At 44.2% G+C, this 23,603-nt stretch overlaps 1 protein-coding gene across 6 annotated transcripts in view; it reads right to left on the reverse strand.

Moving 5' to 3' along the window:
• Positions 1–704: 704 nt before the first annotated feature.
• Positions 705–23,603, reverse strand: part of GCNT4 (glucosaminyl (N-acetyl) transferase 4) — a 30,245-nt gene continuing 7,346 nt past the window's right edge. For all 6 annotated transcript variants that reach the window (XM_047823223.1, XM_047823202.1, XM_047823216.1 and 3 more), the window contains exon 2: positions 705–5,304. In XM_047823223.1, the coding sequence (XP_047679179.1) occupies positions 3,939–5,303 (1,365 nt within the window). In that variant the 5' untranslated portion in view covers position 5,304 and the 3' untranslated portion in view covers positions 705–3,938. The remainder of the gene's footprint in view (positions 5,305–23,603) is intronic.

Raw genomic sequence — 23,603 nt, forward strand, 5'->3', positions numbered from 1 at the left:
CTTCCAAGGGCTCCTGGGTGGCTCAGTTGGTTAACCGTTCGACTTCGGCTCAGGTCATGATCTCACGGTTTGTGGGTTTGAGCCCCGCGTCGGGCTCTGTGCTGACCGCTCGGAGCCTGGAGCCTGCTTGGGATTCTGTGTCTCCCTCTCTCTTTGCCCCTCCCCCACTCATGCTCTGTCTCTCTCTCTCTCAAAAAGTGAATAAACATTAAAAAAAATTAAAAAAATAACTAAAATCCATAAAGTCATCAAGCAAACACGAATTACTTGTCTAGATAATTAATCTTGGAGGAGAAGTCAGTCTGAAGGAGAATGAAGACAGAGATCCTGGAAAACAACTCAAGTTTGTGTGCCCATATTTTGTGTATAATCCACACGCTGAATTCTTTTACTCTGAGTGAAATTAACTTGCTCTTCAAATACTGGGCAAGTGTCATAAACTGAAAGAGTCTTTGTGAGGAGCCAGCACAGACAGAGAAAGGAAATATAAATTCCAGGGACTTGGGGGCACCTGGGTGGCTAGGCGGTTAAGCGTCTGACTTTGGCTCAGGTCACGATCTTGTGGTTTGTGAGTTAGAGTTCGGCACTGGGCTCTCTGTGGTCGGCACAGATGCTGCTTGAGATCCTCTGTCTCCTCTCTCTGCCCATCTTCCTCTCTCTCTCTCTCAAAAATAAATAAACATTAAAAAAATAAATTCCAGGGATTCGGCTTTTGGAGCACATTTTTATTTTATAATACCAGAGAATTAACATCTACCAGCCGCACAATACCAAAATGCAATACCAATCTATTTAAAACTCACAGAATGGGAAATATGCTTTTCAAAAATGGTAAAAAACAATAACACAAACAGCTGTAACATACACATAGGACATTCACTTTACATTCACAAAGAAGACTGTCTTTTTGTTTTAAGGAAATATGTCAAAAAATATATATATATATGTATGTATAATATTCACATTCTGGAAGGCAAGAGAAATATTCATATTTAACTCTGCAAATTTAAACATTATATATATATATATACATATACATATGTGTATATATATATATATTTTTTTTTTTTACTTATATTTTTTTTTACTTAGAATAGCCAAAACATTAAAAATAGCAGCAACATTGATCTTTAAATATTATAATGTTAGAGTAGATTATTTACATAATGTAGATATATTTTAGTAGCTCTTTCTAATATCTAATACAACTTACAAACTTCAAGTCCTGGTCTCATTGCCAAACAACTTAGAATCTAGATTCAATAAATACTATGCAAAGAATGATTATAAAACACAGACTGTAGAACATTCTCTAGAGCAGGAAAAATCATACCAAAAGGTTTTAGGGGAGACTCAGGTCTGAAGGAGGTTTGAAGGCCTATAAGGAAACTGTAGGATTCCCAAGGCAAGAGAGATGACCAGACAAGCCCCCTGAAATGTTGAACTGAATCATGGGAAATGTGTCACTGGGGAAAACAAGGTGCTGTCATCTCTTTGTGGTGGCATGTTTCATGTGGATATGGTGTGAAAGTGATTAACAACTGGAAAATTTCCCAATAAACAGGGGATAGAATCATTTGTCACCAAGAGGCAAGACATGGGACAAGGAGATCGAGTTTTCAGCCTTTACATTTATTCTGATGACCAAAGCCATAAAAACCAAGCTGTCTGTGAGAACTTGTGTATTTAAGACTAGAAGGTAGGAAAAACAGTTCTACCCCTAACCTCCATCCAAGACACGGGATCAATCTGCTAATCATATTGGCTTAAAAAGAACCCCAGATGTGGTGACAGGGGTTTCTTTGTACCTGGATTCATTTACAGAAGTTGCTCCTGCAGATGTGGCTTCTTTTATATTTCAGAGGTTTTCCAGAAAAGGTAAAGGGTTAAGTTTCACAATGGGCTTGGATCTCTGTTTTGCCTTATAATAAGACTACCCTCTGATATTTATTGTCAATAGTTTGTCTCCATTTTCAAACCAGTTCACATATTTCAGTTGATTCACACACACACACACACACACACACACACACACACGTGAGGAAGCCAGGGTAAGCATCCAAGTGTTCACTTTAAAGATCAGGAAACCTGAGGCTCATAGAAAGTGACTTAGCTTCTCACAGTCACACATGCTAACAAATGGTTAAGTATCTTCTGCAGAACTTAGCTCTGTCCAAGGGTGACTTATTTTTAAGAACAGGGGCTTGGTCACAGTTTTCTGAAGAATGAAGTAATTTGGAGGTCGGGCGGGGGGGGGGGGGAGGAAGAAAAATGAGTTCCAGAGAAGAAGAAAGGGAGAATAGTGATCCCGCTTGGCAGTCAGTATTATATACTTGAAAACAAGCAAAGTGCATTTCACATGGAGAACACAGACATTTTAGAAAATATTTAAATACATAGATTTTGCAGCCGACATTGAAACATAAGATCAGGAAGAAATTTTTACATGAGCTCCATGATTTCCCAAGAGACGTAAAAATATTACAGCCTGTTCTCAGGACTCTGCTCCTGTCCCATTTCAACTCAAGCACAATATAGCTACATTGAGATAGATGTATATTTGATTCGTTGTGGTAGTTTTCTAAGGAGTAGGTTTTACAAAATACCATTAGTGAAAATTCTTGCTATGTCCTTAAGAAAATTAACGTTTTCTCTCTCTGTATCTAAGCTGAGAAGACTTCAGTGAACTTAGAGGTTTTATCATTTTAAGTCTAGATTCTATTTGGATAGTTATTGGAGATGTAAGCAAGAATTTTAAATGACCATAACAGTTGATTTAGAAAGCTGTCATATTTTATACAGCCTTTTTGAGAAAATTCAGTGGCTCTTAGCTTAATGGTTCCATAAAACAAAATTATAACAATTCCACTGTAAAAAAAAAACACATACTTTTAATGATAATCTATGAACTAGAAGACTTAGGTTTAACGTTCAGGAGTGTGACATTTAGAACTACTAACCAAGTTCTTATTTTTCATCAATAAATGTGTTTTAAAGAAATAATTGACCTAAAAAAAGGAAACCATTCATGAAATTGTTGTGTACGATGATGCAAAAATCCTGCAAATCCCCTTGTTTCTCTTCAGGCACCACCTGTCCCAATCCCCTCCCCCCCACCCAACCTCCCCAACATTCATACACTATAAATGCCCCACTGACAGAGTCTTGCGACTCCGAATCGAAAGAGTGAGGCACTAATAGGTAAATTATGCTTTGGCAAACAGGAAACTGGACATTCTTTGAGCTTTCCTGAGGTAGTGGTTTCTCCTTCTAATATTCTTTTTTTTTTTAATTTTAATTTTTTACTTTTGAGAGAGAGAGCATGAGCAGGGCAGGGGGCAGAGAGACAGGGAGACAGAGGGAGGGAGAGAGAGAATCCCAAGCAGGCTCTGCACTGACAGAGGGGTTCGAACCCATGAACCAACCATGAGATCTTGACCTGAGCCAAAGTCAGACGCTCAACCAATTGAGCTACCCAGGTACCCCTCTCCAGGTAATATTCTAAAGGTTAAGAAAAGTCTAGGGAGCTGAATTAAGAGACAAGAGGAGAGTTGGTCACTACACTTAAACAGTACTCTGAAACTGGTGGTTTAAAAAGTTATGTGATTATCGCACACGCCAACACCTTTTCGGTAGAATCCTGATGGCTATGTGGAAAACTTAAAGTATTAAGTGTGATTAGGGTAAGCCTTGAGGGCATCATATGACTCGATCTCTGATTTAGCTCCATAAGATTACAAGGAAAAACAAACATAAAGATCACCCGACCAAGTGCAGTCTTATTGTCATCAAAGCCTAGGTAATTTTGCCTTATGTGTGGAATTTTGGACACCTCTCCAACTATGAGAAGGTTAAGCTCACGTGGTAGTGGGCATAGTATAGCACACAGTTCCATATTAGCTCCATTTATCAGATAGCTTCTTTCTGTCATGATTTTATCATGATGTGATTATGGGACTTTTAGCCATGAATAACTTTTTTGAAGACAAAGTAATCCATTCTCTCTGCTGTTCTTCAAGCTTTTCTGCCAGGCATTTAATCAAGACAGGGTCCACCTTAGAATCAAATTTATTAGCAAACCAATGTCCATCATTTATAAGCCACCTTAATTCCGCTGCTCCGTAGATACACACACTTCGAAGGTGGGAGCCAGTACAACGTGGATACAAAAGGCCTTCATGATAATTCCATTTGACAAGGCGGGTCTTACTCTGTAAGTCAGACACGTCCTGGGCTGACCTAGAAATCTCCCCAGGTATTCCTGGTACCCGAATTAAGGTAGCCCAAAAATGTTCATCAGGTGAGTACGTATCTTTAGACCAGGCAAAAAAGTCCTTAACGAGGGAGTTGTTGAAAATATATTTAACAAACGCTCGACTTAAAACAAAATAAGCACTTCCAACAAATATCTCAATGTTATGAGGGGGGGCTTCCTTGGAGATGTTTGTCCTTATTGGTAGCTTCACATATTCGTAAGGCACCTGTCTTAGTTCATGGTGGTAAGTGAATCTTTCCATTTTACTGTTAGGGGGTTTTACCGTTTCTAACATATTTGCCCCATTGAGCTTCTTCAGCTCTGACACTAATTCGAAGTTTGACTTCAAAGGAAAATCTTGCCCACACAGATTGATAACATATTTCCACTGAACCGAAGATTTGAGGAGGTCTGACAAGCAATTTAAATCAGCTTGGAGTCTGGAAATGTGGGCATATTGTACTGTCTCTATTTTGGAGGCAATGAAAACATTGGAGAAGCACTTAGCTAAATTGTTCATGGCAACTTTGAAGGTATCAGGTGACTTATAGTCATAATGGATGCAGTAAATATTGTGCTCATTGTATATAGCATGGATTAGTCTTTCAACCATAATTGCGTCTTTATGAACAACCAAAGAATAGGCTATCGGGAAGCTTCTCTCCTCCCTTGAAACAGGCTTTTGATGGTACCTTCTTAGGGTCTGATAAATGTCACAATCACTGGTTATTGCCACGACATCTTCATCATCCAAGTCGATGATTTCTCTCCTTCTTATTTCCAGACTCTTGCCAATTTCCAAAGGTGCCTGTTCATAGACACCTGAACAGTTAACTTCATACCTGATTTCATTCTTAACATTGGTGTATCTGTTTCTTACAAAAGGTGAGGTACTCAGGGAGTATTCAACCAAGTAAATGCCTCTTTGAGGGAAGAGGAGTCTCCTCACATTTAGAAGCTTCAACAGGGAGAACAGCCATAGAGTTAAAAATAAGACGAAAACTTTCTGCTGTGCTGGGTATTTAAAACAGCATTTGAATGTCTTCATTCTGTAAGAAGGAAAAGGAATAATTCAGGTGGAATAAGAGAAAGACAACTAAGAGGCTGTTAGTCCAGTTCAATCAACATTCACTGGGTATCTTCCACGTGCCAGGCAGAAGGCTGGGCCCAGAGGTAAATAAAACAAGGTTCTCACCCTTATAAGAGGATCCAGAAATCAGGAAGTGAGAACACACAGAATGGTGGTATTTTGTGGTATGCTGTGTTAACTATACCTAAATTCTGAGAGACATTGGTTACCAAATAAAGGCAAATAATGTAAGCGCCTAAAATATAGGTACTATGTAACTTTCACTGTCTGCATTTCTACTTAGAGTATTTGGAGAGAGATTACGCTGGTTTGGGCAGAGGTCTACAGAGTTAGAGGTCATTAAGGGGTCATCAGAGATGCAAATGGCCCACTGAGCCTGAAAGTAACATCCATCTTGATTCTGCCTTCAGATCCTTATTAGATATAGATGTGAAGTCAGATGGGAAGAGCCCAGTGAACCCCACTGCTATAGACTGAATGTTTATGTCCCTCCCCAAATTCATAGGTTGAAAGCTAAGCCCCCGGGTAATGACATTAGGAGGGGGGGCTTTGGGAGGTAATTAGAACACAAGGGTGGGTCCCTCATTAATGGATTAGTGCCCTTACAAGAAGAGACCCCCTCCCTTATCCCCTCTGCCACCTGAGGTATGGATTAATTACATCCATACTATGTGAAAAAGCTAGAGACAAAACTGCATGTGCCCATGTGGAACAATTTCCAGGATATACTGTGAAATGGAAATAAGCGAAATGCATAACTGTGTTTAGTGCACTCACATGTGTGTCAAAAAAAAGACGACACAAACCGTATCTACAGAAAAAGGGCACACGTTGGCAAACTTTTCTTTCCCTGTCACAAGTACTCGACTCTGCCACTGGAGTGGGAAAGCAGCCACAGATAACACACCAATGAGAGGGCATGGTTGTGTTCTAATAAAACTTCATTTATGAAAAGGCAGCTGGCTGGCTATTTCCTGAAGGATACTATGGAGACTCGACATGGGGAATGGGAGCTGCTTTCCAGGGTGGGGTGGGAGAGGGTGGAGGGTTAGGGGCCCGGGTAGGAGGGAGATGTACTTATCCGTGAATATCCTTTTGTATTTGAATTTAAAAAAATGATTATACCACTTTTTTTTTTTTTTTCAGATAAAAACAGGCTAATCAAGTGAGGGCACAGATGAGTTTATTTTGGGAGCAGCAGGAAGGGGGGAACCAGAAAGTGCTATTGCAAGGCTTGAGGACAGGAGGACCAGCTGAGTTCACAGAGCTGCTTCGAAGAGGTTCAAATCCTGAGAACTGGGAGGTCTGAGGGCCCCATGAGCAATTTCCTCACACATCTCAATAAATCTTAGATGAGGACATAATCATTGTTCCCAATTGTCTTAGAATTAACAAGCAATCTGAACCTCATTTATTTTTGTAGTTCAGATGAATTGAACTAGCTCTCCTGGGAAGGTCATGCCCTCACTCACATTGTTTGCTTTTTTTTTTTTTTTAATTTTTTTTTTTCAACGTTTATTTATTTTTGGGACAGAGAGAGACAGAGCATGAACGGGGGAGGGGCAGAGAGAGAGGGAGACACAGAATCGGAAACAGGCTCCAGGCTCTGAGCCATCAGCCCAGAGCCCGATGCGGGGCTCGAACTCACGGACCGCGAGATCGTGACCTGAGCTGAAGTCGGACGCTTAACCGACTGCGCCACCCAGGCGCCCCTCACTCACTTTGTTTGAATCACTCTCGTTACAGAACAACACCTTATGGACAACAGACTGTCCTGCAGAACCTGGTCCTCCCCAGCCACCTCGCAACCTCTCCTCGGGTTTCCCCAGAGCCCTACTTCAGCTCACTGCTCTTCTCGTGCACACTCTCCCTAGCCCTCTGGATGCTGATGTCCACACACACATTGCCAACACCTTTATCTCCAGTCCTCACCCGCTGCCCAAGCTTCCGACATGAACATCCAGTTGCTTGACGGACATATCCACATCTCCACTAGATATCCCACAGGCACCCAGCTGAGTCCAAAACTGAATCTGACATCTCCACCTCGCCTGTGTTTCCTGTGTCAGTTTATGGTGACACCACCCATTCAATGACCCAGGCTTGAAACTGGAGGGTCATATGACTCTCCTTTCCCTCACGCCCACATTAACAAGCCATCTCATAAATACGCCCAATTCCATCCCTTCTTCTCCATTCTCATTAGCTGAATCAGCACCCAGGTCACGGAATCCCCGTGAGGCTCATGGCTCTGGGTCCCTTTGTTAGGTCTCAGGCTTCTCCTCTGAAGCAAAACGAGTAGGGTTCTATCCACACCGGCTCAAGGCCAACGTTCCTGCCAGTTCTTACAGAGCGTGGGAAAACTGACTCCCCATGCACAGGGCAACAAGTTTCTTCAGAAGTTGGAGCACATGTTTAGAAGCAGGTGTTGTGATAAAGTTTGATTCTGAAGATTCATCAATCCCAAGTCAATCTATCTCATCATGGTCCTAGTTCATGGCAATTACTCATACATAGGAAGGAGCGTACATAAATGGCTAGAATTAGAATGAATCTTACCCAAAGTAAAATTGTGCTGTCTTCTCCGGTCCACGGGATCCCTACTTAGCATCAGTTAATAGTTCCCCCTGATACCATAGTGGTAAAATGAAAAAAATCTCCTTACATTTCTAAAGAGGTCTGCAAAGTCTTCCAGAGTTGTCATGGCATTTATGATGTACCATTTAACTATCATCTTCACACTTACATAAAAAGGCAAAGGCTGGCTCCCTGTCCTGTCACCCGTTTTCAAGGGCTCCTCTGTACCCACGCTTCCCCTGTCCTTCCTGAGAACACCTGGAGCACACACTTCCTGATTGCAGCCTGGTGCCTAGTCAGTTCGATTTGGGCTAGCGGGCGTGGCTGCCTGCCCACAGAGGGCAGGTGGCAGGGCATGTGTGGAAGGGAGACATGGCAGGCTTGCTGTGAGAAGTCCTGTGGGAACTGGTTCTGGTTCCACGTCTGAGCTTTGCCAGCCGGGACGAGAGTTAATTTAAAAAAAAATTTTTTTTTCAATGTTTATTTATTTTTGGGACAGAGAGAGACAGAGCATGAACGGGGGAGGGGCAGAGAGAGAGAGGGAGACACAGAATCAGAAACAGGCTCCAGGCTCTGAGCCATCAGCCCAGAGCCTGACGCGGGGCTCGAACTCACGGACCGAGAGATCGTGACCTGGCTGAAGTCGGACGCTTAACCGACTGCGCCACCCAGGCGCCCCGAGAGTTAATTTTAAAGGAACGAGGGGAGGGAAGTGGGACAGCCCAGGCATCTGGCTGTCTGATTCTCCTTTCCTCCTCTGGGCATCTTTAAGGAGGAGAGCTCATACGTCTACGGGTCAGCCCTAGATGTCAAGGGATCTGAGCAGCCCTCCAATACCACCTTGTCCCAGGTCAAAGTAAAACCCCTCCCCTTGCTTACCATGGCCAGAAATTCCTTTGGCTGAAAGGAGATGTGGTATAGACATACGATGGAATACTGCTCGGCGATCACAAAGAATGAAATCTTGCCATTTGCAACAAGGTGGATGGCGCTAGAGTGTATTATGCTAAGTGAAATTAGTCAGAGAAAGATAAATACCACACAATTTCACTCATATGCGGAATTTAGGAAACAAAACAGATGAACATAAGGGAAGGAAAAATAAGATAAGAACAGAGAGGGATGCAAACCATAAGAGGCTCTTGAGGACAGAGAACAAACCGAGGGTTGCTGTAGGGCTGTTGGGTGGGGGGGATGGGCTAAATGGGTGATGGGCATTAAGGAGGGCACTTGTTATGATGAGCCCCGGGTGTTATATGGAAGCGATGAATCACTAAATTCTACTCCTGAAACCAATACCACACTCTATGTTAACCAACTGGAATTTAAATAAAATCTTGGAAGAAAAAAAAAAAATGCACTCCTTCCCCCACGTGAGAAGTCCGAAAGGGGGAAGTGAATAAGCTTCTGTCAAATCCTGAAAAGGGCTGTGGGCCTCTTCCCAGCTTTGGTGAGAAGTCAGCAGGACATCCGTGGGCACAAAAGCCTGCAGGAGGTTAGAGACCACAGTTTCCAACCGTGGCTCTGCTGTTTCCTGGACAGAACCTGTGTGTGACATCCACGGTCAGGAGCTGCGGAGGGCAGAAGCGGGCAAGGGGTGGGGGTGGCAGGCACCTGCCTGTTGTGGCGCTTCCTCCCCTCCCTGCCACCGGCAGCCCAAACTCACGAGTCCCCACGAGCCTCAGGTTTGGAGGATGGAAACGAGCTCCTGATGGCTCACGAGAGCTGGCGGGTGCCAGACTGCCAGTTCTACCGGCCATATGGTTCCTAGGAGACTAGGGCAGCAAGGCCACCTTCTGCAAACACCCCACCCTGGCTCCTTCCCTGTTACAGGCCCTGAGCAGGAAGCAGGCTGGGGTTTTGCTGCCAGGAAGTGGTCTTACAATTACAATACAAATGAGCGCCCACCCACCTGCCCAGGCAAATAAGGAAGCTCGGCCCGCTGCCAAGTTCACTGCCACATAGGTACGAGTTCCTAGCGATGAAGACAGGGCTGGAAAGGACATGATATCGCTGTAGCGAAGCGGAAACAAGCTGTTAGGATAATTCAATAAAAGCCCAACAAAGATGCTGAATGAAGCCTTTCCCCCAAACCATCTTCTATTCCCAGTCCTTCCAGGGGCTGATTACAGTCTTAAAAGAAACAGCAGGCACACACACAAAGTGAACTCAGCTAAGTGGTTAGAACTGTAGTCAGGGCTAAGCGGCCACAGCCATTAGCAGCTCGTCCACGGACTCTCCTTAAGTCAGCAGTTTCAAAACCCAGGACTGTCCAAGAGGGGGGCACTTGGGAGAAAAGAAAAAGTATGCGGGCTTCACGATGCCCCAGACCCGGGCTTGAATCCCTTGGAGGGACGCTGAATCCAACGAATTCACCTCTGGAGCCCAGTTTTCTTATCTCAAAACGGGAACGACAAATCCCCTCCTGAATTGCGGGGAGCAGCTGCAAGGGGTCAGGAGACCCGGCATGTGAATGGGGTCACCCCGCAGAGGTGCGCAGCTTGCCTGACTCCAAACCTTTTCCTAGTTTTCTAGGTTTTCTAGTACGTTACACAGAATGTGCGGAAATGCAGACAGTGTTGACCTTCTCTTTTCTGGCCAAAGTAGGAGGTGGAAACATCGTAAGGGAGCAGCCGACAGCTAAGCCCTCGCTCAGGGGCTGAGCTGGAAAAAGCAGAAGCCACGCAGGGTCCTGCGATACACGTTTCACCCTCCGGCCACACAGCCAGGACTTCAGCTCAGAGGAGACCCCCTTTCAGCTCAGGAACAGCCTACCGACTGCCTGGACCCTGGACAAGTTGCTCAACGTCTCCACATCTCTGTGTCCACATCAGTAGAAGTACGTTAATACTAGCAACTACCTGTGGGATTTTGAGGTAAGTGGGTAATGCATGCAAAGCCCTTTAACACAGTCCTGACGGTGACTTGGCCAATGCGGGCTGTGGCTTCATCTTCACCAGCATCTTCACCTGACCTGAGCTACCCTCCTCCTCCTGACTTCTTTAAAGATCCTGCCCAAGACCTATGGCTTACTGTCCTATTTTTTCAAATCTATTTTCTATTTCCCCCCAAAGTTCTGACACAAATGCAATGTTTTAGAATTAATGCCTGAATGCCTCCATGTAGTGCCCCTTACTAATTTAATACCATCATTATTATTAATGAAGAGTCACCGAACAGAGAGGTGTTACCTGGGGCCACGCTCTGAGCCCTCTGCATGTACGCAATCCCCTCATTGGGTCAGTGAGGTAGGGACTACTTTTATGGTTCTTTACAAGACAGGAGACTGAAACATGTGGTAATTAAGAAAGTCCCCCAAGGTGAGCTAGGATCCCCGTCACGTGGAACTCGAACCCAGAGACTCTTGCTCCAGAGATGTACTCTTAACCTTCTAGGTAATACCGTCTTTTACAACATAAAGGTTTCCACAATGGTTTCAGTCCTTGACTGAAATTTCTCATTACTATGTCTTACCGATCCGTCCTAAAACTGGAACAGGGATGAACATAAAATCGCCAAGTCCTGAGACCTTCCACCCAGTTTAAGGGATTATATACCTGGAGAATCAGCCTGCAAGAACACTGGGGGAGGAGCTCATTCTATTCCTGCAGGCAGAGGCAGCGGCAAGCCAGGTGCTACTGATGAGAGTAGTCAGTCTTCCAGCCATGGAATCCATCGAAGGAAAAGAAAGCCAGCTCATCCTACGGAACTCTGACGGCAGTTATTCTTGTCTCATATCCCGTCACTGACCACTTACTGATTTACTTGTTCTCGTAGTGACCAGACAGTCACTGAGAGTTCAGGCTCTCTGAGAATTAGTACCTAGTTTAAAAAGCTTTCTCTCCACATGAAGAATATTTCCTCTGTGAGCCACTTTCGAATTCTTTTTTTTTTAATTTTTTTTTTCAACGTTTATTTATTTTTGGGACAGAGAGAGACAGAGCATGAACGGGGGAGGGGCAGAGAGAGAGGGAGACACAGAATCGGAAACAGGCTCCAGGCTCTGAGCCATCAGCCCAGAGCCCGACGCGGGGCTCGAACTCACGGACCGCGAGATCGTGACCTGGCTGAAGTCGGACGCTTAACCGACTGCGCCACCCAGGCGCCCCTCGAATTCTTAAACGTAATATCCATACATGTTAGTATGAAAAATAGGATTTGAAGACTTTATTGATTTAGAAATATCAGGATTTTGTTTCTTCCTAAAGTTTTCCAAAGAAGAATCGTCACTTAAGTACACTGATATAAAGATGAATTCATTAAAAAAAGAAAAAAAAAAGTCCTGATGTAGTTGAATAAGCTAAGGTCCTTCTACCGCAGCTCCTTGATTTCAATAAGGTCATTGATTCTCCCCTTGATGACATGCTCATCACCAAACCGAGAGAAAGTTTTCAAGTAAGACCATTTGTGGGAGGATGACTCAGCCGGGATGCATTTCCTCAACACCCCCACAGCACCCTACGAGTTCCTAAAGAAGCAGAAAGGCCACAACTTCTTACTCAACATGTCTCCAGAGGCAAGGGAAACAAAAGCAAAAATTAACTACTGAGACCTCATCAGAATCAAAAGCTTCTGTACAGCAAAGGAAACAATCAGCAAAATGAAAAGGCAACTGACAGAATGGGGGAAGATGTTTGCAAATGACATATCAGATAAAGGGTTAGTATCCAAAATCTATAAAGAACTTATCAAACATAACACCCAAAAAACAAATAATCCAGGGAAGAAATGGGCAAAAGACACGAACAGACAGTTAGTTCTCCAAAGAAGACATCCAGATGGCCAACCGACACATGAAAAAATGCTCAACATCACTCATCATCAGGGAAATACAAATTAAAGCCACAATGAGAGACTACCTCACACCAGTCAGAATGGCTAAAATAAACAACTCAGGCAACAACAGATGTTGGTGAGGATGTGGAGAAAGAGGATCTCTTTTGCATTGTTGGTGGCAATGCAAGCTGGTGCAGCCACTCTGGAAAACAGCACGGAGGTTCCTCAAAAAACTAAAAATCGAACTCCCCTATGACCCAGCAATTGCCCTACTAGGCATTTATCCAAGGGATACAGGTGTGCTGTTTCAAAGGGACACATGCACCCCCATGTTTATAGCAGCACTATCCACAATAGCCAAAGTACGGAAAGAGCCCAAATGTCCATCGATGGATGAATGCATAAAGAAAATGTGGTACATATATACAATGGAGTATTACTCGGCAATTAGAAAGAATGCAATCTTGCCATTTGCAACTACGTGGATGGAACTGGAGGGTATTATGCTAAGTGAAATTAGAGAAAGACAAACATCTTATGACTTCACTCATATGAGGACTTTAAGAGACAAAACAGATGAACATAAGGGAAGGGAAGCAAAAATAATATAAAAACAGGAGGGGGACAAAACAGAAGAGACTCACAAATATGGAGAACAAACTGAGGGTTACTGGAGAGGTTGTGGGAGGGGGGGATGGGCTAAATGGGTAAGGGGCACTAAGGAATCTACTCCTGAAATCATTGTTGTACTATATGCTAACTAATTTGGATGTAAATTTAAAAAAATAAAAAATAAAACAAGTTAAAAAAAAAAAAAAGCAGAAAGGCCAGTTTCTTGCCCAGATGACCTTACATTCTCATTGTTCTAGAAGACGGCAAAGCAAATAATGATCTGACTGTGAGTAGATAAACAGTGAGCATACAAAACATAAGAATGGCCTGATTGGTCCAGAAAGACAATACAAATGGAGGACAATTCCTCCACTAATAACAGGTTATAATCTCAAAAAGGAAAAAGAAACGCTTTTCCATTCTCCGTTTACAAAAGTAAACACTTCCATTAAAAAAAAAAAAAAATGAACAAGTCCATAAAGTGTAAGGAGGGAACTAAGGCTCACCAGTAACCCATCACCCGGCAAAAGCATTCTGTGGACCTTCTGTCCTTCCAGACCATTTTCAATAACGACACCTTTGTGGACTTGCTTTTGTTTAACAAGAAGTTTCACTATACAGATACTGCCTTATCTGTTTTTTTCATTTCACAATATACTGTGATTAAGTCCTATCCTGAACTGTGTCTATAAATTGTTCGAAAGTAAACAATTTCTAACTGAGGCCAACATACTTTTCTGTAGGAAAAAAAAATTCAATAATAGAATTTACTTTTCTGGGACTTCTTCACCAAAGCTTAATTAATTATCCCATAATTCCTGAAGAAGCCTAGAAGCAAAATCCTAAAACTGACAAAGGACTTTAATGGTAATTGAGTCCAAAGTCCTCCTTCTCTAGATGAGAAAACAGAGTCCTAACTGTCATTTAACACTGTTTCACTCTTGGGATGCCAAGAATATGTTTCCTCCATTACATACATGGGTTATTTATTTTTTTATGTTTTTATTTATTTTTGAGACAGAGAGAGACAGAGCATGAGCAGGGGAGGGGCAGAGAGAGGAAGACACAGAATCCAAAGCAGGCTCCAGGCTCCGAGCTGTCAGCACAGAGCCCGACGCGGGGCTTGAACTCACGGAGTGTGAGATCATGACCTGAGCCGAAGTTGGACGCTCAACCGACTGAGCCATCCAGGTGCCCCACATACATGTTTATACATCCAACTGCTCTCCCTCAAAGGACTGGACAGAGGGGGGACTTCTGTTCCTCAATATCCAGAACCCTCATGGTGGTACTCAGTCCAGCCTGGCTCCACTGCCCCGTCGACTGAGTCTGTTGGTCAAAGTCAACAAAAATTGTCATGCTACCAGATTCGGTGGACACATACCTGTCATTTCCTAATGGGCTACACTGAGCACTAATACTATTTGTGTTCTTTATTCCCTTCAATAAGCCTATGAGGTTTATTATCCCTATTACTCATTCTTTATCCCCCCTATCAATATCCTCATTTTTCAGATTAGGAAACTGAGTCACAGAGGATAAATAGCTAGTATGTAGAAGAGCCAGGACTTTCAACTCTGGCCCAATTTCCGAGCTTACACTGTCAACCACAAGGCCAGCCGCCTCTCCAATCTCTTGGAGGAGAACCCTGTTGGTTCTAAACGTGTTCTGAATCCATCCACACCTTTCCACTCCACCGTAGGCCAAGTTACCATCCACTCTTGCCTCTAAAGGAAATAACTTCCTCACTAGCCTCCCTTGAAAGTCCCTCTAATCCATCCTCTGTACTGTTGCCAAAATGATCATTTAAATACATAAATCAGACCACTCCTGCTCCCTAGTCCCACTCCCTACACTTAAAACCCTTCACTGGGATTTCTGTTGCACTTAGAATAAAATCAGAAATCCTTTCTATGGCCCCAAGGCCTAGCCAGTTCCTGTCCCTACCTTCCTCTCCAACTTCATCCTATTCTGTTTTTCTTGCTCATTCTACTCTAAGCAACACTTGCCTTCTAAGTTTTGGTTAGCAAAACAGAGCCCTGCTTCCAGCTCGGCACTGACAGTGTGGAGCCTGCTTGGGATTCTTTCTCCCTTTGCCCCTCCCCCACATGCCTGTATTCTCTCTCTCAAACTAAATAAATAAACTTAAAAAAAAAAAAAAGTTTCTACAACACTAGTCTCCTGCCTCAGGACCCCTGCACTTGCTGTCCCCATGTTCAGACAATTTTTCTCTGGATCCGGGGGTTACTGGCCCCCCTCTGTCCTTCAAGCTATTTTTAAAAAAATGTTTATTTATTTTTGAGACAGAAAGAGAGTGAGCAGGGGGAGGGCAGAGAGAGAGGGGGAAACACAGAATCCAAAGCAGGCTCCAGGCTCCAAGCTCTGAACTGTCAGCACAGAGCCTGATGCAGGGCTGGAACCCACAAACCACGAGATCACAACCTGAGCCGAAGTTGAATGCTTAACCAACTAAGCCACCCAGGCACCTCTGGCCTTCAAGCTAGAATAGAAATGTCCTTTCCTTGGGTTGTCTCCCATCACCCTTCTCCAGTCTTTCTCCTGACTACTGCACTCCTTGTTTTCTTCCAAGCACTTACCACAGCAGCAGTTACTTTGTTTCATTGTTTATGCCTGTCTCCCAGACAGACCTTGTTCCGGCTCTACCTCCAGCCCCTGGAACATACCTAACTGGCACAGAATAGTTGCTCGGTGGGACAAAGTCAGAAGACCCAAGTTCTAGTCTGGACTGTGCCATCAAAATCTCAAGTCACCCTGGCAAGTCATTTAATCTTGGGTAAGTCTTTACTTCCCCTGTGTTAAATGGAATAATGGTTTTCTTTTTTTTTTTTCAATTTTTTTTTCAACGTTTATTTATTTTTGGGACAGAGAGAAACCGAGCATGAACGGGGGAGGGGCAGAGAGAGAGGGAGACACAGAATCGGAAACAGGCTCCAGGCTCTGAGCCATCAGCCCAGAGCCTGACGCGGGGCTCGAACTCACGAACCGCGAGATCGTGACCTGGCTGAAGTCGGACGCTTAACCGACTGCGCCACCCAGGCGCCCCATGGAATAATGGTTTTCTATGCAGCAATGCGATCATGAAGGTCCTATGACACAGGCAAGTCAAAGGGCTACAGAAAGCAACTTTGGTATACAAATGTTGGTTACCAGGACCTCTAAAAGAGGAATGGTTTCTTGGGAAAACCAGGAATGAGTCTGTATGCTGTGGTTTAGTTTTATTTTCCTAAAATTTTTTTTAATGTTTATTTATTTCTGAGAGAGAGAGAGAGAGAGAGAGAGAGAGAGAGAAAGCATGAGCAGGGGAGGGGCGGAGAGAGGGAGACAGAATCCCATGCAGACTCCAGGCTCAGAGCTGTCAGCACAGAGCCTGACGTAGGGCTTGGATTCACAGACCGTGAGATCAAGACCTGAGCCAAAGTTGGACACTTAACCGACTGAGCCACCCTAGGGCCCCTAGTTTTATTTTTCTAAAACAGCACATGCATTGCTTCCTTCATTCTGACATTCTAATTATTTTTTGTTTTTCACTCCCTGACAACGGTCTTTTTTGTCAATGTCTGGTATATATATTGTTCCTAAAGACATACACCTGTCTTGGATCTTGAAAGACAGGAACATAGTTACTCTAGTTAATCGTTAGAGGTTTTTATTTTTTTTTCCCCCTCCACCTGCTCATTATCTTTTGAAAGACTGATAACCAAAGAATTCCTTATCTTTTAGATGGTATTATGATATTTTTGTGCTTTTCCACTAGGATTTTTGGCAAATATTCAAACGTTGTGCTGTATTACATGCCTTCTGAAAAGTTTAGATTTCTGCATTAAAAATGTATGCAATTATTATTCCTAAAAAAATAAAGATACCTAGGGAGACACATGTAGCCAGTCCGCTCAGTCACGTTCAGCTAACCAGCTTCTGTCACTACGGATGGCAGAAGCTATACAAATTTTCCCCTCCATTCAATATGTTCAGGGGCAATGCTTCTCCAGACAGTACAAAGCTGCAGTGACCCGTTCGGGCGTCCCTGCTTGGCAAAACCATCCCTAAGGACCACATCACAAGCAAAGCAGCACCGAGGACTCTACAGCAGTGGGAGCGCACAACAGCCTCAACGAGGGCCTCTACCAGTGCTCAGGGGCTCAGAGGGTTAACACGGTCTCGGTGCAGGAAAGCGGGACACCCCTCATCCAAAGGGGATGTGGTGGGGGTGCCGGCAGAACGTGGCACAACTGACAGCTTCCTCCACAGGCCCAGCGCTTGGCCTGCGAGTGCAAACAATGTGGTCACCACCTTTGAGAGTAAAGGTCTGGATGGAAATGCTGGGCGTGAACATCAGTTTGTCAACCACCTCTCGATAATCCTTTCAACCGGTAACTTAAGCGGAGCCCCTTAGTTTCGGGGGGGGGGGGGGAAGAACGAGCAACCCACGTCAGGATGTATTTACCGGACGGTGGTCCCTCAAGGTCATCTGAAATCTGAACTGCAGCAATGGAGCGAAAGAAGTGCCGAATTCAGCCAGGTTTTTTATAGTCACAAAAACTGGGAGGTGGCCAACTTTGCTCTGGCTTCGTTGCCTTTGGTTCACAGGACAAACCTCAAAAGCTGGTTGTATATGGGTTTTTTTTACTTTGTTGTTGTTGTTGTTTGAGGGAGAGAGAGTGAAAAGAGGGTAGGGGCAGAGGGAGAGGGAGAGAGAGAATCCTGAGCAGGCTCCACACTGTCAGCACAGAGCCCTGTTGGGCTCTATACCAAGAATCCGTGAAATCATGACCTAAGCTGTAATCAAGACTTGGACACTTAACTGAAGCAGCCACCCAGGCACCCGTTTTTGTTTTTGTTTTTGTTTTTATGTTTATTTACTTTTGAGAGAGAGAGAGAGAGAGAGCACAAGCAGGGGAGGGGCAGAGAGAAGAGAGGGAGACACAGAAGCTGCAGCAGGCTCCAGGCTGTCAGGACAGAGCCTGATGCAGGGCTTAAACCCCCAAACCGTGAGCTCACGAACTGAGCCCAAGTTGGACGCTTAACTGACTGAACCACCCAAGTGCCCCCCATGTACCCCTGTTTGTGTATCTTATTGGGCAAAACCACAGGGCTAAGTCTTTAGCAGGAAATCTAAAGGGCCATAAATGATACCACTGAATGAAGTGTTTACTTTTTTAACGGTTTGTGACCCTCATTATGTTGCAAAACATTAAGAGCTTTTTTTTCTACAGGAAAACAAAAACAAAAAAGGAAAGGTGGATTTCAAAAATATCTATGCTCTTAAATTTTAGCCTGGATGGAAACAGCTTAAATGAAATGTTACTTCCTTTACAGATACAAAAGATAACCAAAAAGAGGTTAACTGATGTACTTGAACTTTGCCTCTCAAGCTTTATAAACCCCAATCTTACATTCTTTCTTAGATTCTCCTTCTCTTCTCTGCCTTCCACACTTAGCTGGACACAATACAGAACAAAAATATATTTAATATTCTAGATGTAAAATGTGGATTGAGTATATCTTGGCTTCTTTTTCTACAAAGAAGAAGAACTGAATTGAAAGACACCGGTGTCTTTTTTTTAACTGTATGTTTAGTGTGCTAGAAAGAGAAAAAAACTCTTCCCCACCCCCCCCACCAAGGTCTGCATGGTATATAATTCACCGCCCACCCCGAAATCTCTAGAAGCACTTGTTTGCTATTGTACGGCTAACTTCATATTTTGTACTGGCCAAAATGAATTCCTCAGAGGTAGCAGCAGAAGAGATACAGCTACTCTGATTTCCATGTGTGCACCTGAAGTAGAATCTTTAATGTTCGTCACCACATCACAGAGGCAGTGTGGGGATAAACAGATGTGAATGAAGAATATGGATGGCAGGGATGGCTTAAGGCCAGGCCACACTCTCTACGAATGGATTGGACACACTCAATTTTACATCTTCAGAAGAGCGCCTTTGTTTGCTGGGTTTTGTCGATGCGGTGGGGGGCTGAGCTGGAGACTTCAGTACACTTCTCTACTTCCACTAAAAAATTCAAGGCCAGCTACTCCGGCCTGACTCTACCATTCCGTAAGATCTGTGTTCTCGGTTTAAAATGTACATATTGCCCTGAGAGCTTGTGTGCCTATAGATGCCACAAAGTTAAGGCCCAGGAATTTAAAATTAAGATAAACAGGTGGAACAAAGACAATCAGCAGTGCTCAAAAAACTTCTGCCCAAATAGGAATTTTCAAAGCAGGATTTCGTGGAAAGTGTCTCCAGAAAGTCAAATCTAGAAATTACTCCAGGAAGCTCTCCAGTTGGCATCTGCTACAAGGATGTATTCTAGCAATGGTTTTAATGAAGATAACAGGTCTCTCAATACGAAGGTTTAGATTTTGGATTAATGTAATAAAGAAGTCGAAGACTTTAGTGAAAAACCACCTAAGCAAACTTACATGCCAACGGTACAGAATGCCAAAGTAAGAACCAGCCTCTTCAGATGTTCACGCGGATTATAATGTTACAATCATCAGAACAGTCGGGTGCTGGTACCAGAACAGACACAGATCAGTGAGCTGAAAGTCAGCAACAGACCCGGTAGGTAAGGACTTCATCTATGGCTCTGATAGAGACGGCCGGTTGCTTTCCAACATCCATCCTCCCTTCCTTCTTTACCAAGCGAACCCCTACATTGTTGGCGGCAGAAATATGCCCCTCTAAAAGCTTTTTTCTTCAGCCTCCACTGAAGAGGAACAGTCAATAACAGTATATTATACTGTGGGGTATCTGGGCAAGTTCTCTAAAGGAACCTGATTCAGGGGGAGGTACGCCATTTTGTCCTTTTTTTGTTTTTGTTTTAAATAAACAAAGAACACACTTTTCTGCCTGGAAGTCCAACATGACGGCTAGAGTTATAGTAGCCGTGCTGGGACCATGAAGAGCAGGCTGAGAGAATATCAGCAACCACAGCCCAGAAAGCCTCAAACCCCTGACCCAGCCGCAGCAAACATCCACGCTGTATTCCTGTCATGTGAGAAAAATAAGCCCTCACATGTTTAAGCAACTTTGCAAAGATGCACTTTGGAAGACGAGCATTTGAAAAGGGGAATGTTTCATGCATATCAAGCAAGCTTCACACACAAGCAAGATTAAGCTTAAATGGAAATGAGGTTACAATATGGGGGCGCCTGGGTGGCTCATTTGGTTAGGCATCCAACTCTTGGTTTCAGCTCGGGTCATGATCTCACGGTTTGTGAGTTCGAGCCCTGCGTAGGGCTTTGCGTTGATGGCACGGAGCCTGGAGACTGCTTGGAATTCTCTCTCTCTCTGCCCCTCTGCCGTTCTCTTATCAAAAATAAGTAAGTAAATACTAAAAAAATAAAAATATATAAACTAGGTTACAACGACTAGGTACAACTACTTGTCCAACAGTACAATCTGTATGTGGTCAAGCGTGAAATTCTAGGTCTCAGGCGGTGCAAACTAGAGGCAGGTGGAGGCTTTAGGTAAACATCTGAAGGAAAGTAGTCTCCACGATTGACCAAATTGCCTCTGATACTGGCACAAACTGTGCAGTCTGCACACCATGCTTCAGGTACAACACAACACAGCTCTCGGCAAACCTCTACTTTGTATGGTTCTGGTCACCAGCAGGGGGAAGGCCATATAATCTCTGAAAGTCAACTTGGGCAGGCTGCCTTCTTGTGAGTTTATCTGTAACAAGCTTCTTACCTGTCAAGGAAGATAACAGCCCCACTTAGGGTGAAACATGCTGAGTAGTTCCGATCACCCCCTCCTTCCCTGACCTGCCTGACCCCATTCCTCTCTTCCCTGCCACACTTGACCCCTCTGCATCATACCCTCCTGCTCTACCCCTCTATTTACAGCATAGCCGGTTTGGAACTTAAAGCCAGCGGTTCTGAATTTAAGTCCTGACTTCACTAAGAAGCTGTCACCAGTCTAGTCAGTCCCCTGCCTCCTTCCCTGTGAAAGAGGCCAAGGTGCTAACTCCCATGGGTACTGTGATGACTGACTGAGCTCCTGCGTGGGGTACATTCTGGCAGGAAAAGCAGACGGGCACATAGGTTGCATGACAGTAAGGGGTCAAGAGCATTTAAGCAAGAGGAGCACCCACTACCATAGTCCAGGGGCCGTTCTGCAGGCAGGGACTGGGCTCATCCTCAACGTGCCACACCGGCTCCTGCACCCAGACACCACCTCCAGGGGGCGACAGCCAGGGCTCTCCATTGGGCAGGATGGTGCAGGAGCCATAGCAAAGCCTTCCACATTCACCTGCTCCAGGGGAAATGAGGCCGTGCCCACTGTCGTAGTCCTACAACTTTTCTGTAGGCTTGAGATTTTTTTCAAAATAAATTTTTTTTTCTTTTTTTAAAGCGGGAATCAAGGGGGTAAACGGGAGTGCGCAGGACTGCAAGGCTTCCAAAGTCTCCGCCTCATACGGAGATGCAGGCAACGCATTTTTAGTAGCATGGTCTTAAACATCTCAGTAAGTCTGGGGTCACTGCTGTCGTCCTTCTGTAAGTACGTGTTCCAAGTATGACCTGGTTCACCACTTTGTTATGGAAATATCTTCTCTCTTGTTCCGTATTTACGAACTAGTCGATGATCATAAAAATATTCTTTCTTCTATTATTTATTGTGGTTAAAATATACTTAATATAAATTTTACCATTTCAATCATCAGTGCTGAGACGTCTCTGCTTCCTAGTTTATCCTAGAAAAGCCATTCCATAAATGATGGAGACATCATGGGTGGATGAGTGTGTGGACAAATGGTGGATGGATGGGTGGATGGATGGATGGAGAGGTAGAGAGACATGGATGGATCAATGGTTACAATTTTAACCATTTTTAAGTTCTGTAGCATCAAATATATTCACATGGTTGTACAACCATCACCACCGGCATCCACAGAATTTTTTCCTCTTCCCCAGTGGAAACTTTGTACCTGTTAAACACTAACTCCTGATTCCCCCCCACTTCTGCAGTTCCTGGAAGCTACCCCCCTACTTTCTCTTTTTTATGAATTTGATTCCTCTGGGAACCTCGCAGGAAAGGAATCACAGCCTCTGTCCTTATTTTACTTACCATCATGTCTTCCAAGTTCATTTGTACTGCGAAATCCATCTAAAGTTCCTTCCTTTGAAGGCTGAATGATATCCTATTGTACGTATACACCATGCTTTGTTTAGCTATTTGTTGGTGGATGCTTGCATCGCTTCAATCTTTTGACTATTACGAATAATGCTGCTACAGACGTGGGTGTACAAATATCTGTTCATGTCCCTGCTGTCACCTCTTTTGTACACACCTTCATGCTTGTATATCCTACTTCTATCCCCCTTCAACTGCTTGCCTGTCCATCCAGCAAACGTCTACTGTGTGCCCACCATGTGCCAGGGAGGCGCTATGTTAGATTCTGGAGAGATAATAGAAAGTGTCCTGCCTGGAGGGATCCAGAGAGAAATAAACAGCGAGGTCCCAAGAAATCCCAAGTTACTTCGGTACCTCTGAATTTTATTGTATAATCTCTCAGAATTATAATCACCAGGTAGCATGTACAGATGATTTTTATTCAGGGATTTTCCTGGCACAGTGTTAATTATATGTCCCTCCTTTTAAGGATCTCCTCTCTGGTTCCACATCCCCTTCCTTCAGCTCCACGATCTCCGTGTTATTCCCTTAGTACTTTTTCACGATCTAGTCTTTGGAACTTAATTTGTGTTTGCCTTGAGCGGCACTCCACTTCCATCTCCTGACCCCTCGGATACTATATCCAACCCTGTCTGCCCGAGAGTATGGCAGGGTGCTTGCTGGGATGGCTGCAGGAAGAAAGAACCTGGTGGAAGAGTGTGGCTGGGCAGAGAGAGCCCCTCCGTGCTGCACCCAGGCGTTACGTGGGGGTGTGGAGAAAGGACACGACAATGCAAATATTCCAAATATGCCACCATGATGCAGAGGAGCAGAAGGAAGAGAGAAGGAAGGCTGGCCGGCACAGGAGCTACGTTAGGCTTTGCTCTTCCTGGTCCTGGGCACAAGTGGCCACCCTCTGCTGCAGTCTGAATGAGCTGCTGTCACTGGCTGTCTGGATCTGGAAAACGACCAGGAGAAATACCATGGTTTGCAGAACTTTTAGAAACAGGTCCAACCTATCCAAGAGCAGACAGGCTGACTGTCTGAGCCTGAACACAGACAGGAAACTCTCCTCCAAAGGGACCACCTCACCTGTTTGCCCCTTAACTAGATGAGGAAAGCAACAGAAGGGACTGGGGAAGGAAGAAAAGCAAT

This window comes from Prionailurus viverrinus, chromosome A1 (genome assembly GCF_022837055.1).
Source record: "Prionailurus viverrinus isolate Anna chromosome A1, UM_Priviv_1.0, whole genome shotgun sequence".
In the NCBI taxonomy this organism is placed as follows: domain Eukaryota; kingdom Metazoa; phylum Chordata; class Mammalia; order Carnivora; family Felidae; genus Prionailurus; species Prionailurus viverrinus.